General features: G+C 41.7%; 1 protein-coding gene across 3 annotated transcripts in view; it reads right to left on the bottom strand.

Annotated features, from left to right (window-relative positions):
* Positions 1-24: 24 nt before the first annotated feature.
* The window catches only part of CPSF3 (cleavage and polyadenylation specific factor 3), a 38,478-nt gene continuing 21,996 nt past the window's right edge, over positions 25-16,506 (bottom strand). For 2 of the 3 annotated variants that reach the window (XM_055327625.1, XM_055327627.1), the window contains 7 exons: positions 16,054-16,162; positions 14,755-14,853; positions 13,322-13,416; positions 11,470-11,557; positions 5,637-5,706; positions 2,744-2,840; positions 591-792 (listed from right to left, as the gene is read on the bottom strand). In XM_055327625.1, the coding sequence (XP_055183600.1) occupies positions 691-792; positions 2,744-2,840; positions 5,637-5,706; positions 11,470-11,557; positions 13,322-13,416; positions 14,755-14,853; positions 16,054-16,162 (660 nt within the window). In that variant the 3' untranslated portion in view covers positions 591-690. Of the gene's footprint in view, positions 463-590; positions 793-2,743; positions 2,841-5,636; positions 5,707-11,469; positions 11,558-13,321; positions 13,417-14,754; positions 14,854-16,053; positions 16,163-16,506 lie in introns of those variants that run through there. The other variant, XM_055327626.1, reaches the window with a different exon arrangement.

The raw sequence follows: 16,506 nt of genomic DNA, 5'->3' as shown, positions 1-16,506 counted from the left end.
CAGAGGCGTCAGGCAGACCCCCAACACTACCCTGCTCACCTGGACTGCACCCCACACTCCTGTGTCCAGTTAAACTGGCAGGTCTGAACTACACGTGCTTCAGGAAACTGGCCTAATGACCACACACAGCAATGCAACCACTCACAGCTGAATACCCTTGAACTTAGCTGTAAAAAATTAGTCTGAATCTCTGAACTGAATATGCAGATATTAAGAAAATATCACTGAATCCCGAAAGTTGTAATTTTACAAATGCACAAATTATGGAATCTGCCAAGAGGATCGGGAGGGAAGGAAGAGAAAAGGCGCATTAGGTGATCATCTCTATTAATTCACATTCAGAATATGGGTAAGAAAATACAAACCATCATGCATTTTCTTCCCTTAGAAAGGACACTGCGACATTCTGGTTCAGTTGCTAGGAGCCGATCTTTAAGGTTTCCAGGGCAGCTGTGCACGTGCCTGGAAGCAGAATCAATGCATTTTGAAATAACAGGCATTTTATTTAGGAGTTCAGGAATCCTGGGCAAATTAGTTGTTAATTTAGGAGTACTTAAGCTGTTGGAATAAAGGCCATTTAACATCATGAGTAAATAGGCTACGCCAGAGAAACTAACGTATTTTATTTAAGTAACAGAAGCAGAGTTGAGCATTAAAAAAAGCTTTAACACATACAGAGACCTCAAGGTGTCAGTGGACAGGTGTGAGGGCCTCGTACAGTCTCTGCGCAGCCAGCTCCACCATCTCTCGGAGGGACTCATCGTCCTCGCTTCCTTCTTCGCACTCTACAGCCTGAAAGTGAAAGCAGACAGGCCTTTCACCCGAAGTGTCTAGAGTGTTCTATGGAGGATAAAGTCAGAATCATCATTTCCGGGAGGGGAGAGAGCCTGGCCTCTCCAGAGCAGAGCTGCTGCCCTGCAGGCTGCAGGCCCAGAGGCCCGGGGCACACAGACTCGACAGCATGATCACCGGGTTTAATTAGAGGTTAATTTTGGAAAAATGGAATACATGGAAAAAGCTAGTGAACTATATTTACTCCAAAGCCCATATACTGACCCAGTAAGTGACAACTTGAATTCAGTCTTTGTAACACAAATTACTTAGCAAGCGACAGGTGTGCTCATCTACTCAACATTTGGTATTACATTTGCTTTAGATTAATAATCTAGTTATTTCTCAGTGACACTGTGTAAAATTTTTTTATCATACTGTAAATATTGCTCATATTAAAACTTAGTAAAGAAAAAATGACACCCTTAAGTCTATATAACCTAATGATGTCCAGATCACCATCTCCTGGATGGGTACATGGACAGTACTCCACGTCTCCGTGTACACCATACATATTTATTCAGTGACTTTATTTACTGTCTCCTACTCTTGTATATTTCAGTCTCTTGCAGTTTTGTTTATATGATAATTAATGTTAAGATAGAAATCCTTGTATATATATTTTTGCTTGAATTATCATTAACTTGTCTAATTATTTTCTTTGATTAAATCCAGTAAGTGGAACTGTGGATAAAGGTATTTACTTTTCTGAGCCCTTCTAGGCATTTCACCAAACTATCCTGCGGAAAGAATGTGCCACCTCATTTACAATCTCCTCCCCACCCCAAATCGCCCCTGAGAATAAATGGGCGCCTGTTTTCCTGTGGGGTCACAGCACTCTTGTTCATCTGTGCCCACATGAAAAGCAAACAGGGATATATGGAACTTTCGATCTGTATTTCCTCTAATTATTAGTGGATTGGATCTGAACGGTTTTTATTTTAAGATTTTATTTATTTATTCATGAGAGATACAGAGAGAGAGAGAGGCAGAGACACAGGCAGAGGGAGAAGCAGGCTCCATGCAGGGAGCCCAACGTGGGACTCGATCCAGGGACTCCAGGATCACACCCTGGGCTGAAGGCGGCGCTAAACCGCTGAACCACCTGGGCTGTCCTGAACAGTTGTTTCACGTGCTTGCTGCCTATCCTTATTTCTTCTCTAGTTAATCGCTTGGCTATGTTCTTAGCTTTTGTTTCTAGTGGGATAAGATAATCTAGTGTCTTCTCAGAGCATCTATATAGTCAAAGATGTAAAAGAAATTTAAAACCTATGTTATTCATTTGGGAGAACTGTTCTAATCTTCAAAAACAAGCCTGCAAGATATACTTATTCATTTATGCTCTAGAAATAGTTATGTAGGATCTCTATTGTGAGATCAGAGCAGGCCCCCCGATCTCAAATCCCATTTGAGAAATTCTGGAAAAACCACTTGGATCCTGCTGGTAAAAATAGGAGAGCAGCTTCTCTGAACAAATCTAGAGTCAGCCGGATGCCAAACAAGAGAAATGCTGGGGTGGACTCCAGCCTCTCATGGAGAAGGAAAATCATGGGAAATACATGGGAAACGTGTGGTGTGCAGCGAGGCGCAACAATACTTAGGACAGAACAGGAAAAAAGCAAGAACACAGGGCACCTGGCCAGCTCAGTCAGAAGAGCATCCAACTCTTGATCTTGGGGTCGTTTGAGCCCCACAGTGGGTATAGAGATTACTAAAAAAAAATAAGCTTAAAAAAAAAGATAAAGCAGGAATGTGTAACTTTATAGATAATAACATAAAAAGCCCAGAAAAAGCAAATCTGGAAGGAGAAGCCGAAATGGGAAAGTGAGCTGTTGGTGTAAGACCAGAGATTACTTTTGTTTCCACTTTTTTCCCCAAATGTCCTGAGATGTGGGAAGGTGCAGCTACATACCCGGGTCTCCAAGTTTATATTAGCAGTTTTCCCGTCCACTGTGACGCTGAGAACAGAACCATCTTTTACGCTTACACAGTCTTCTCCAAATATGTCCCTTAAGATAAATGAAGATGCCATATTAGTGAAAAATGCATTTACGAGTAAGTCAAGTACATTCTGATATATTTGGGGAAAAAATAATATTGAAAATTGCCCCTAGTTCCAAAGTAGAATACTTCTATCTATATACTTCTATCGGTTCCTGAGATGCACTTAATTTAGTTTCACATATTTTTTTTTTTTTTTAAATTTTTTTTTTTTTATTTTTTTATTTATTTATGATAGTCACACACAGAGAGAGAGAGAGGCAGAGACACAGGCAGAGGGAGAAGCAGGCTCCATGCACCGGGAGCCCGACGTGGGATTCGATCCCGGGTCTCCAGGATCGCGCCCTGGGCCAAAGGCAGGCGCCAAACCGCTGCGCCACCCAGGGATCCCTAGTTTCACATATTTTATTAATTTTATAAAATGGGTAAAACACGGGATGCCTAGGTGGCTCAGTGGTTGAGCATCTGCCTTTAGCTCAGGGCATGACCCCGGGGTCCTGGGATCGAGTCCCGCATTGGCCTCCCTGCAGCAAGCCTGTTTCTCCCTCTGCTTGTGTCTCTGCTTCTTTCTCTGTGTTTCTCATGAATACAATCTTTAAAAAAAAGAAATGGGTAAAACACATAGCTATCATTTATTAAGACTGTGTTCTTCACGGGCGCCTGGCTGGCTCGGGCTGTGAGTTGTATTTCCCTCCTGCGTGAAGTTCCTCAGTCTCAACCGACTGTCCAAGGTATCAGGGATCTAAAATGATGAAGACCCTCAGGCTTGCAGGCTAGCAGGTCCGGCTTTTGGGAATTGCAGAGCACAGCCCTCTGCAAGGAGGAGCATGACTGGGGGCTACTAGGACCGTCAGGGTGGGAGCCAGCAAACGCTGATCTGTTGCCTTTCCAATGGCCCTGAGGGTCCCTGTGGGTCCCTGCCCCACACTCTGAGCTGCTTTTAAGTTTGTGCAACAGGGGTGCTTTTTAGAATCAAAATGGCAGCACCAAGACCAATTTTCTGAAGATACGTGGTAGCTTCTTATGGCAAGGTCACCATTTAAAGCTCATGCATTTTTTGGGATCCCTGGGTGGCTCAGCAGTTTAGTGCCTGCCTTCGGCCCAGGGTGTGGTCCTGGAGACCTGGGACCGAGTCCCGCGTCGGGCTGCCTGCATGGAGCCTGCTTCTCCCTCTGCCTGTGTCTCTGTCTCTCTTTGTGCCTCTCATGAATAAATAAAATCTTAAAAAAAAAAAAAAAAGCTCATGCATTTATTAAAAGCTACTAGATGGCTGCCTTAAAGGATTATCAGTGAGGAATTTGAGGGGAAAGGAAGGAACAGAAATGTTAACATAAAACCTCCAAACACGCAGAGCCCTTCTTTTGTTAAGATATGTCTAGTCAAGTTATTTTTTAAAAAAGATTTTATTTATTTATTTGAGAGAAAGCGACAGAGAACACAAGCAGGGGTGAGAAGCAGAAGCAGACTCTCCACTGAGCAGGGAGCCCAATGCGGGGCTCCATCTCAGGACCCCAGGATCATGACCTGAGCTGCAGGCAGATGCTTAACTGACTGAGCCCCCCCAGGTGCCCCTAGTCAAGTAACTTTCAATTTAAAAATAGAAGCAGTTAATAAAAACGGAAAAATAAGTAGAAGCAGTCACTTAACAAGAATTTGAGAGATACTATGTGCAAGGCACTGTGGTAGATGTGGAAATTATAAAACTAAATTCAAATCTTTTTAATTTTCTTTTTCTTGATATAATATATAGCTTAAATGGTAGCTATCCACTATGATGCAAATGATTATTTTGTTTGGAAAAAAAAATTTCAAAATCAGGTTTTTAAAAATTTTTATTTTAAGTAGGTTCCATATCCATTGTAGGGCATCAACGCATGACTTTAGCGATCAAGAGTCACATGCTCTACCAACTGAGCCAGCCAGGATCCCCCCAAAATCAGTCTTAAAGAATATCTGAGGGGCACCTGGGGAGCTCAGTCAGTTAAGTGTCTGCCTTTAGCTCAGGTCATGATCCTGGGGTACTGGGATTGAGGCCTGCATCAAGCTCCCTGCTCAGTGGGGAGTCTGCTTCTCCCTCTCCTTGTCCTACTCATGCTCTCTCTCTCTCACTTTCTCTCTCAAATAAGTAAGTCTAAAAAAAAAAAAAAAGAATACTTGAGAAAAGGGGAAAAATCTAGTATCTGGTTTAGAAAAATACTGAGTTTTAAAGGTAATTCATAGTTTATAGACTTACTATCTGAGAAGAGTCCAGAAAACATTTTTTTTTTTTTTTTTTTTTTTATTTATGATAGTCACACACAGAGAGAGAGAGAGAGAGGCAGAGACACAGGCAGAGGGAGAAGCAGGCTCCATACACTGGGAGCCCGACGTGGGATCCGATCCCGGGTCTCCAGGATCGCGCCCTGGGCCAAAGGCGGGCGCTAAACCACTGCGCCACCCAGGGTTCCCCCCAGAAAACATTCTTAACACAGAATTCACATTTAAGGAGAATATATATCATAGTTCTTAAAGGCACAGTAACACCAAGTGAAGAGTTTAGTACTTGTCCTTAATAACGATGTAAGAATCTTTGTCAACTGTGCCAGAAATGGCAAACCAAGAAGGTCACAGGTATTTGGAACTGGCTAGAGTGTTTGGCTGGAAGGATGCGGTTCAAACCACCTTACAGATACACAGACATCCAGAGTGGTGAAGTGACCTGTCTGAGCCTCACGACCATCAGTGAGCCAGAACTAAATCCCGGCCTCCTCCTCTCTGCCCTGCCTCGCCACCCCTTGTGGGGCAATAATAAGGACAATACTTACTGGAGCATGATCTCCAGCCTCTTGCTATAGACGTGCATTTCCAATTTTTTAGAAACCTTCTGTACTGCACCTGGGGGAAAAAAAGCAACATAGTTCCATTTCCAAATTCTTATTTAGAATAATTCCTGAGTCAATAATGAGAATACAGCTGCTGATAAGGTAAGATGATCACCTATGGAATCTTTCAAGTGACAAACCATTTACCTGCTGAGGCAAACCGATATTTTCGTCACTTTTGTTCTTATTAAATACAGAACACAGAGTGACATTTAAGATTACTTTAAATTTTATTTGTAAAATTTATTTGTAATGTTTCTCAAACTTTTCTGCAATTTATTTATGAGCGGAAGTGAACCTAGAACTCCAGGAGTTCTAGGGGCATGTCCAGGCTCAGAGATCTCTGGAGTTTTTGTTTACCTAAAACGTTATATAACTTTTGCATTCTACTATATATAATGCACATAGGATGATTTTAATAAAATTACTATTTAAAATCATTTGCCTGTCATATTACTTAGCTCCCCCTTCCCAAAACAAAGTGATCTAACGGTTAAGGAAGATGACCTGGAGTTTCAAATGTGCCCCTAGATCACTAAGTATCTCCCAGACCATCACCAGCAGCAGAACAGCGAGGAACTATCTGGCAGTTCCTCAGAAAGTGAAACCTTCAGTTAGTCTACGACCCAGTAACTCTACTCCTAGGTGTAGACACAAGAGAAGTGGAAACATATGTCTACACAAAAACTTGTACATGAATGTTGAGAGCAAGATTATCTATAGTAGCCAAATAGTAGAAACAACCCAAATGTCTATCAGCTGATGAACAGAGAGACAAAATGCGGTACATATACACAATGGAACATTATTTTGCCATGAAAAGGAAGAAGTACTGATTTATGCTACAACATGGATGAAACTTGAAGCACTGTGCTCAGGGAAAGAAACCAGTCACAAAAAAACCATGTATTATTATTCCATTTATATAATGTCCAGGACAGGCAAGTCCATAGACACAGAGAGTAGGAAAAGAAAGTAGATTAGTGGTTGTCTTGACTGGGGGCTTATCACTAAAGAATATGATTTTTTTTGGTGGGGTGATGTAAAGGTTTTCAAGCTGACTGTGGTGAATCTACTTTGTGCAAAAGAACCAAACTGTCGTTTCTCTTAAATTATTCTATAGGTTAGACTATAGTTACTCTGTTTTCAATTCATGAAGCTTTTTCTTTTCAAAAAAATACAGATCTTGTTGGCATATAGCACTATATTACAGATTAATATCTGTACACATAGCGAAATGATCATAAGAAACGTAGTTAAGCATCTATCACAACAGTCACAGAAGTATTTTTCCTTGTGATGAAGTAGTTTCATGAGTTTTTTTTTTTAATTTTTTTAAAAAATTTATTTATTTATGATAGTCACAGAGAGAGAGGAGAGAGAGGAGAGGCAGAGACATAGGCAGAGGGAGAAGCAGGCTCCATGCACCGGGAGCCCGATATGGGATTCGATCCCGGGTCTCCAGGATCGCGCCCTGAGCCAAAGGCAGGCGCCAAACCGCTGCGCCACCCAGGGATCCCTCATGAGTTTTTTTTTTAAAGTTAGTTAGTTAGCTGGTTAGTTAGTTAGTTAGTTAGTTTGTGTATGTATGTATGTATGATTTATTTATTTTTAAACTTTTTTATTTATTTATTTATTTATTTATTTATGATAGTCACACACACACACACAGAGAGAGAGAGAGAGAGAGAGAGAGAGAGAGGCAGAGACATAGGCAGAGGGAGAAGCAGGCTCCACGCACTGGGAGCCCGATGTGGGATTCGATCCGGGGTCTCCAGGATCGCGCCCTGGGCCAAAGGCAGGCGCTAAACCGCTGCACCACCCAGGGATCCCTATTTATTTATTTATGATAGACAGAGAGAGAGAGAGGCAGAGACACAGGCAGAGGAACAAGCAGGCTCCATGCCGGGAGTCCGACGTGGGACCCGATCCCGGGACTCCAGGATCGTGTCCTGGGCCAAAGGCAGGCACCAAACCACTGAGCCACCCAGGGATCCCCAGTTTCATGAGTTTTTAACTGAATATACAACGAACCAGATGTCAGCCAAGAAACCTATATAATAAAACTTTATACTTTAATTATAGTCATTAGTCCTATTAAGTATTAAATAAGCATTTACCAGATGTGTAAAATCTCATAAAATACATTAAAAAAATCTAAGCTATGAAGCTATTAGAAGAAACTTTCCAAAATGTGAGTGCACATGTATGCATATTTGCCTATTTATCATAATATTTATGAGAAACTCTTCCGATACATGAGACTATATGTGTACAATGTGAGATCAGTTATACGTGTGTATACCTGCCCCTAATAGGTGTGTGTGTCAAAACAGGACACAGACATACTGAAAACCAGTGCAGTGTAAAACAGAGGAATGTTAATGGAATAGAAGAACATAAAGGAATACATTTTGAAAATGCTTAAGCTTTGCTGTGTGTCCTCGGTGAGAACAGGAGACACAGAAACTGAAATTGGGGTAAAACACACACAGATACAAACCCAAGTTGTGTTTCTAGAATCTGGACCCAAGGGCCAGCAGGCTAAGAAATGAAAAGGGAGTGAAACACTAGCAAAGAGGAATCAGACTGTTCACAGAAGTTGCCTCTAGAAGAGACCTGGCAACCTTCTGTGGATGGCCACACTGTATTTCAGGCTTCGTGAGCCACGTGGTCTCCACTGTAACCAACCAACTCTGCTGTGGGAGCTCGGAGGGCAGCATTGGACAATATGTGAACGAATGGGCACTGCTGTGTTTCAATAAAACTTTACAAATACAGGTGGGGGGCGGGACTTGGCCTGTGGGCCCCAGTTGTTAACTCTGCTAGAAAATGTTACAATACCAAGTTTGGATAGGAGAAAGTCAATTTCTTAAGCAGTAAGTGTACAGAATGAATGTCCTCCACTTCCCCACACGCAACAAAAGAGGGAGCGTGTGTTGGTCCTCATAATATTTTTCACCTCCCGCGGGAGCAAGTACTGCTTATTAGAAACCCTGTCACTTAGCCCCATGGGTGACAGCTTTCCACGCTAATGTATCACAGACACTCCTCACTGTCTTGTCTCTTGAAAATTCATCTTGTCTGTTTTCTCTCACCATCTGTATCTAACCCAGCAGGAAACACTGCTGGCTTTGCCTTCAAAGTGTCTCCAGAACCTGAGCACTTTCTGCCACCTTCACCACCTCTGCCTGAGGTCCTCCCCCCACCACCTGCAGGGCCACTGAGTTCCTGAAACACCTGCTTTCTTACTTGCCCCGCCAGTCCCCTCTTAACGAGCACCAGAGCAATCCTTGGAAACCTTACAATGTAACCCACTTCACTCAGACTACAAGTCCGAAGTCCTTAAAATGGCCCCTCAAACCCTATACATCTGCCCCCACTCCCTCCAAACCCTCTGAAGCTGCCCCGGTACTCACCAGAGTACCAGTTCCCAGAGGGTAACGATCTGCTGCGGTCACTGCTCTGCCCTAAGCACCTAGAATAATGCCTGCCCGACAGAAGGTGCTCGATAAATATCTGTCAAATGAATGTGAGCTATGCCGGCCACTCATTACTCCAGAAGAACAGAATAGCCTTTTCTTAATACAACACAAGCAGGGAAGAAGAGGGAGTACAGGGCAGCCAGCTAATTCGGCACAATTAACTCATGGAAGAACCCTATTCTGACCTGTCCGCTAATGAATCCCTGCTCCAGTGCCCAGGGGCTAACCTTAGGAAACAATGTTTACACATTATTATTGTTATTAAAAATGGAGCACTCTTAACAGTCATTTTTAAGTCAACTCCCACAGATCAGAGTGAGGGTACACTTTCACTCTGGACCAGAGAATACTGAGAGAGATGCAGCATCAAGTCAGACCAACCTATGAGAGCTCACACGTTCTCTCCTGTATGACACAGATGTGAAACGTTGGGGGATTATCTTTTCGTTTTTCAGCCGATCACATAGTGGCTTCACCCCAACTGTAGGTGGCATCTTGCCAACACAGTTGACAGTCTCAGGCCCAACACGCCCCGTGACCCCTGCCCCACCACACTGTGTGGAGCGGGGCTCAGGAGAGCTAGGACATGACACACCCTGGAAGACCCCCCAGCATCCTCATTGGCCTAGAAACACACCATTCTCGCACAGAATTTCCTTTTCCAGAAAAGTACATAAGTATCTGACAAAAATACTGATATCAGGGGATTGTATCGCAAAACAGACTGCATTCTACAAAAAGACTGTTGCATTATACAACAGGAAGGAGCCCTGGAGGTTAAAGCAATTAAATTCCGGGGTATGTGGTGTGAACTGAACGAGCCTAACAGGGTGAGGGCTCTGATCCTGAATGGTGGGCCCGCTCACGGCCCTGCATCTGAGCCTTCCACTCTTGCTCTCTGCATTCCGCTCCATCCCTCGCATCCCTGCCCCTCACTGCTGCACCCCAGGTCCCCCTCCCCACATACCCACACCTTGCACTTTGTCCTTTGTATCTCTATCACCTAAGATAAGAAAAATGTAAAATAGTAAGATAAGAAAAAACTGACTGCCTTTAAGGCTGTTCTACTGCGAGTGAGGTTCCGTGCTCGGAGGCAAAGTCTGTGACGCTGAATGAGCACCAGGGGCAAACCCAAGGTCCTCGGTGCCCCTGTGGCTGGTAGAAGCGCACAGGTCCCGCTCCTGTGTTGCACGCACACAGGGGCATCTGCTCCCCACCAGTTACTTAATCCAACTAAGACAAGTCAGGTCCTCAGTGGTGTCTAAAATTTTTACCATTTTTCACTATTACTCAAAACAAATGCAAATGCTTACCAGTACCTCAGATAAATAATTCAGATTTGTCCAGGTATTTATTCATTATATAGATGCGGTCAGTTATGAGAAGATGGATTATTAAGTATCCAGCTAAATATTTTTTCCTCTTGCAATCAGACTACCTACTTATTTTTTTTTAAATTTCAAGACAGAACCATTGTCAGAGAACAAGACCTGGTACCATGAGAAGGATAAAGGCTGGGAGGCTTCCCCAAATTCTTCAAGGGTGGGGCACCTGGGTGGCCCAGTGGTTGAACATCTGCCTTTGGGCATGACCTGGGGTCCTGGGATCAAATCCTGCATTGGTTTCCCTGCAGGGAGCCTGCTGCTTCCTCTCCTTCTCCCTCTGCCTACGTTTTTGCCTTTCTCTGTGTCTTTCATGAATAAATGAATAAAACCTTAAAAAAAAAAAAAAGTGATTCTTTAAGGGTGACTCCCTCCCCTGGTAGCAAAAAGGGTTACCTTACATGCCAGTGAGGCATTATACTGAATTATGTCTAACATAGACTACAAGAAATCCCACAAAGGTATCTTCAACTATTGTCTTCTTTGATTGAAAATGGCTATTTGGAAAAGAAAAAAAGTGACTACAAAAATTGCCCTATGGAGAGATTCCATTCTGCTCAACAGGTTTTACTAAACACCAATAGGGCAGCGTACTTTCTTATTAGACAAGCTGGATTGATTCAGCAAATATTTTGGAATTTCTGATTAAATTGTTTTTGAGAAGACTGTTACTAAGGAATTTTATCTTAGTGTTCATGGCAACCAGATTTTTGGCAAGAGCACAAATAAAGATCTAGGACAAAAAGTAAAATATTAGTAACATGCATTGTTATGCACATGCTGTATCTTAAAGGCTACAGGAATGGAACAAGCAGATTTTAAGTTCTAGGGTTCTGTTTTCTGCTTTTTAGTTCACAGACTATGGGAAAAGTGAAAGAATTATTTGATAAAAATGAAATCATTCCATACCTTTCCTGATTTTCGGGTTGGACTGAACTTCCAGTATCACGGTTGTTACTGTATCTGCGTACATATCGTTGGAAGGGTTTGCTAACCACTGCGAAGCAAAAGGCAGAATTAGGAAGGTGTGAATACAGCCAACTGCAAAAGCTGTGAACCCGACCATCCACGGACTGTACCTATGGGACTTCTGTGTCTAGCATTTTCATTGACATTAACTATTTCCTGAAATTACTAATGCTGGACTTCAGTACTGTGTTTCAGAAGCACACAGCATGGGAAGAGGGTAATATTTTTAAACATTTACTTTAATTACCCACACAAAGCCTAGGACCAGTTGCTCCTGCACATGCCCAGTGCTCTGAGATAGTTTTCCTTGTCTGCCAGGTTAGGGTGAGACCAGGTGAATTCTTTCAGGAACGAGAGCCTTCCCTAATGTGTAAGGAGCACCTGGGTGGCTCAGTCGGTTGAGTGTCCAACTCTTGATTTCAGTTCAGATTGTGGTCTTGGGGTCATGAGATTGCCCCAAGCATGGGCTCTGAGCTCAGTGGGGAGTCTGCTTAAGATCTTTCCCTCTGGGGCAGCCCCAGTGGCGCAGCGGTTTAGCGCCGCCTGCAGCCCGGGGCATGATCCTGGAGACCCTGGATCAAGTCCCATGTCAGGCTCTCTGCATGGAGCCTGCTTCTCCCTCTGCCTGTGTCTCTGCCTGTCTCCCTCTCTCTCCATTTCTATGAATAAATAAATAAAATCTTTAAAAAAAAAAAAGATCTTTCCCTCTGACCCCACCCTGCTTGCACACACACACTTTCTCTCTCTAGAAGAAATGGCTAAAATCTTAAAAAAAAAAAAAAATGTGTAAGAACAGACCAGTAGATGATCTGGATGGAGAATTTACATATGATTCTACCCTGAGGCAGAAAAATGGATGCGGTACCTCCCTGGATCACCTAGTTCCAGGATTCACTTTTGAAGTCCTTCTTTGGGGATGCCTGGGTGGCTTAGTGGTTGAACGTCTGCCTTTGGTTCAGGGTGTGATCCCAGGGTTCTGGGATCGAGTCCCACATTGGGATCCCCGCAGGGAGCCTGCTTCTCCCTCTGCCTGTGTCTGCCTCTCTGTCTCTCATGAATAAATAAAAAAAACTAAAAAAAGGGCCTTCTTTGAACTTAACAGAGGCCAAGCTATCAAAATCAACCATCAAATTAATTTGGTGTCTGGGTTCCAGATACTACCAGTAGGAATTTAAAATTCTAATAGTAGGAACCAATTCAATGGTTTCTAGCCTTTGTGTATTTGGGTCATTTTTAATATTGCTGATTCGAATTTTAAAAATTCCACTTTCTTTAAGAGTGCTGTGTGACAAGTCTGTTTGTTTCAATGTAACAGAATTTCATTTTTAGCTTGAGCATGTTGGATATTTTGATATAACTGAAGACATCCAGGGCTATCACAAAATTAGTTGAGCCTTTCTCATTTGAGACATATATTCACTACACATATTAAATATTAAGACTTAATTCGTTATTAGTTTCATTTTTCTTTTTAGCTAGGCTCCACGCCCAACATGGAGCCCAACACGGGGCTTGAGCTCACAACCCTGAAATCAAAACCTGAGCTGAGGTCAAGAGTTGGGATGCCTAACCGATTAAGCCACCCAGGTGTCCTTAATATTAGTTTCTATGTTACTGGAACTACATAGAAAATGCTCAGCTATGTCATATTTAAAGCTGATTTGGGAAAGATAAATATGCACATATATACATATTTTTTCCTGATTGAGAAGAAACAAGTTTTCTCTACAATTATACGTGAAGTCTTAAAACATTTTCCCCCTCCTTGTTAAGGTAAATGATCCTATCTTACTTCTAATACCACCATTCCTGGCTCCTGTATGACAGTAATATTTTTGAATACTTTCAGAGCAGGTTTTTCTTGAATTTCTAACTCTTCCACATCACCTGAAAAAAAAATATGAAGACATATAATTTTTTGATAATCTTCCATAAGTATCATTATTCCTTGTTTATAGAGAGACAGCTGAAATAAATGTGATACACAATGAAAAAGATTAATTTGCTCATTTATATAGTTAGATTTCAAATAAAGTTTTCTGTGAATTGCTTAGAGCAACTGAAAGATCTCAATGTCAATATGTATTAAAAAAAATTCATATAATGAGGCATGATTTACCTTGGACATTCAACATTTTATTAACCACAAACTCTGGTGACTGTCAAAAATCTGTGTTTGTATAAGAGATTTAGCCACCAGCATCTTAAAATTTAACATGAGACCAGTCAACTACTGCCACCTAGTCCCTTCTGCCTTCATCTACACAGGCTTTATCATTCTACAGGAAAATTCTGTTGTCTAAGAGGAGACCTTCCTGGTCTCCCAGCAACCTCTTAATTAAATATTAATCCAGACATATTTTATTAACTTTCTATGTGATGACCTATAATTCTAATATGAGGGTCTGAAGTAAAAAAAGGATTTTCTTTCTATTGGTTTATTCATGGTTGTATTTTGCTATTTGAATTATCAAGAGCATATTAATAAAAAGTGTAATTTGTAATTCAAAGTGTTCCTGCTTATTAGAGGGAATCCACACCTTTTAACTCAGGCATTGTTTCTCATTCTGTTCATAAATAGAAATCTCTAATTCAAAATGGTCTAATATGAAAACAGAATAGGTGGGACACTGGGGTGGCTCAATGGTTGAGCATCTGCCTTTGGCTCAGGGCGTGATCCCAGGTCTGGGGATCGAGTCCTGCATTCGGCTCCCTGCGAGAAGCCTGCTTCTCCCTCTATGTCTTTGTCTCTCTCTCTTTGTGTCTCTCATGATAAATAAAATTGTAAAAAAAAAAAAAAAAAAAGAAGAAGAAATAAAACAGAATACTGTTTTACTGGTCTGTGGCCAGTGGTCATGTGTTCTTATAAAACCTGCTGTATAGACTGGTACTGATGGAACAAGAAAACTTATTTTCTGAATAAGAGATAGATAAAAATTTAGCAATAGTATACTAAACCGGATTTTAAACACAGGAGCAAAGACTACTGATATTTCTAGAACTTTCAGTGGATCAGGGATAAGAAGTATAATTCAATTAAAAAAATTTATGAGTACATTTTCAAAAATTCACCTAAAGCTGGTAACATGTCCCAGTGAAGTGCAAATAAAATTTGTGCAAATCCTGAGACAATTACCCAAATTAAATAACATCCTGTCTCAGACATATAGTAATTCTTACTCAAAAGCGGAAAATAATTAAATGAATTTTTGTAAATATACACACCTGTCAATTTCTGTAGTTGATAATAGAGCAGATTAAAAGGGCCAGTATAGGGAATGGCTTGGGTCTGTTTTACAGTGCTCATGGCCAAGTCAGTATAATCTGAAGAGGAAATTAGGAAATTAGAATAAATACATTTTCAGTGATAATACTTGTCACAACAAAATACGATCTGCAAACACATATGGGAGTAGAGAGAAGTGAAAGTGAAGTAGACCAGAACGTGTTTTCAGAAAGCTTGTGAGGCACTCTTTCATTAGTTCTCACCCCACATTTCCCCCCTTAACTCCCTACCCCCACCCCCACTCCCAGACTAGTTAGCTTAGGCTTCAGCCCTAAGCCGGCAGCCTCACTGCCCTGAAAACATCGGGTCCCCGAAGGTCTCCAAGCCAGTAAGCCAGCTGTCCTCTGTTTTCCTCTGGGCATGGCTGCTCCCGATGGCCCTTCACCACCCAACATAAGTGCTACCTGGTCTGCAAAACCTTTCCTGACTCTTCTAGATCTTCTCTCCTTATATACTTATGCACTTCTCTGGGTCACTCATCAGTGCTGTGACTAGCTCTTGACAAGAGTGCTTCTCTCATTAGCTTTCCAGGGGCTGGGGCTGTGCTTTGCAGAGTATCTTTAGTCATCCAACACCTGGCCCAGAGTAAGACTGCACTCACCACTGAACAGAGGAGCAAGTTATGTTCACTGCATGAACATAACTTTCAGCCCATGCAGCCCACTGCATGGGCTGAAAGCGGACAGCGGGTCCAGATCACAGATGGCTATCTGGGCATTACTATTTCTTGTTCTTTCACATGACACTCATACTCGATTAGTGCTATATGCATAAAATTGAGCGTTGTTATTTAAGAAAATACCGTATTTACTGCAAAAGTAATGGTGGCCCAGCATTTACACAGGCACACAACATAAAGGCCCCACAAACAAGGAGACTCTAGGTCCTAAAGATCAAAATGTGTGTGTGGGGAGGCCAAGGTTACTACAGAAAATAAAAGCACCAGAACTCCAGTGTGAAAAGTGGAAACAGGCTTGTACAGGGTCAGCAGGAGTGGTCAACAGTCTAGAGGTGATCTCATGTTCCCAATTAAGAAAAAGTTATTTCACAAAGAATGCAAACATTTAAATAGTTCAAGAAAGAGTTTCCCCCCCATAAAGCTATGTGATATAAACTCATTAATTTATATTTTATTACTTGGCTATTCCTTAAAATTTGGCCATCAGCAAGAGAAGCATCCATAGATTTTCTTTCAATGTTAAAATCAATTTATATTTGACAATTAATAGTATACTTACTGGAGAGGTCACAAGGAGAAAGTATGTGATAATTAAAGTTTCTTTTAACAAGTATTCCCGAGACCCGCTGGCCTTGTTCTGGTTTTTTGTCTGCTAAAAAGCCCATGACCTATTAAGAAAAAAAAGAAGACAGAATCCTAGAAAATGCAATTATTCTGATACTCAGTCATAATGATGACCATCAGGCATTTGAAATCAAAAGTTGGGCGCTTAACTGACTATGCCACCCAGGCACCCCTGTAGTTAAAACATTTTTAAGTGCTGCATACTGTATTTCTTGAGGGTTTATAATGCACAAGGGCCTAATAAAAACTCTGAAAAGTCCTACTGTGAAGAAATCAGCTTAACCTTGTTCAACTCTACTTCTCCTAAATTGTCTTACTGTAAAACTGTCTCCCTCCCCAAAGCTCAACCAGCAGTTTGGGAAATTCAATTCTTAGATTCCTAACTGAA

The sequence above is a fragment of the Nyctereutes procyonoides genome, unplaced genomic scaffold (genome assembly GCF_905146905.1).
Source record: "Nyctereutes procyonoides isolate TBG_1078 unplaced genomic scaffold, NYPRO_anot_genome, whole genome shotgun sequence".
Taxonomy (NCBI): Eukaryota; Metazoa; Chordata; class Mammalia; order Carnivora; family Canidae; genus Nyctereutes; species Nyctereutes procyonoides.
This window is presented reverse-complemented; position numbering and strand designations above follow the sequence as displayed.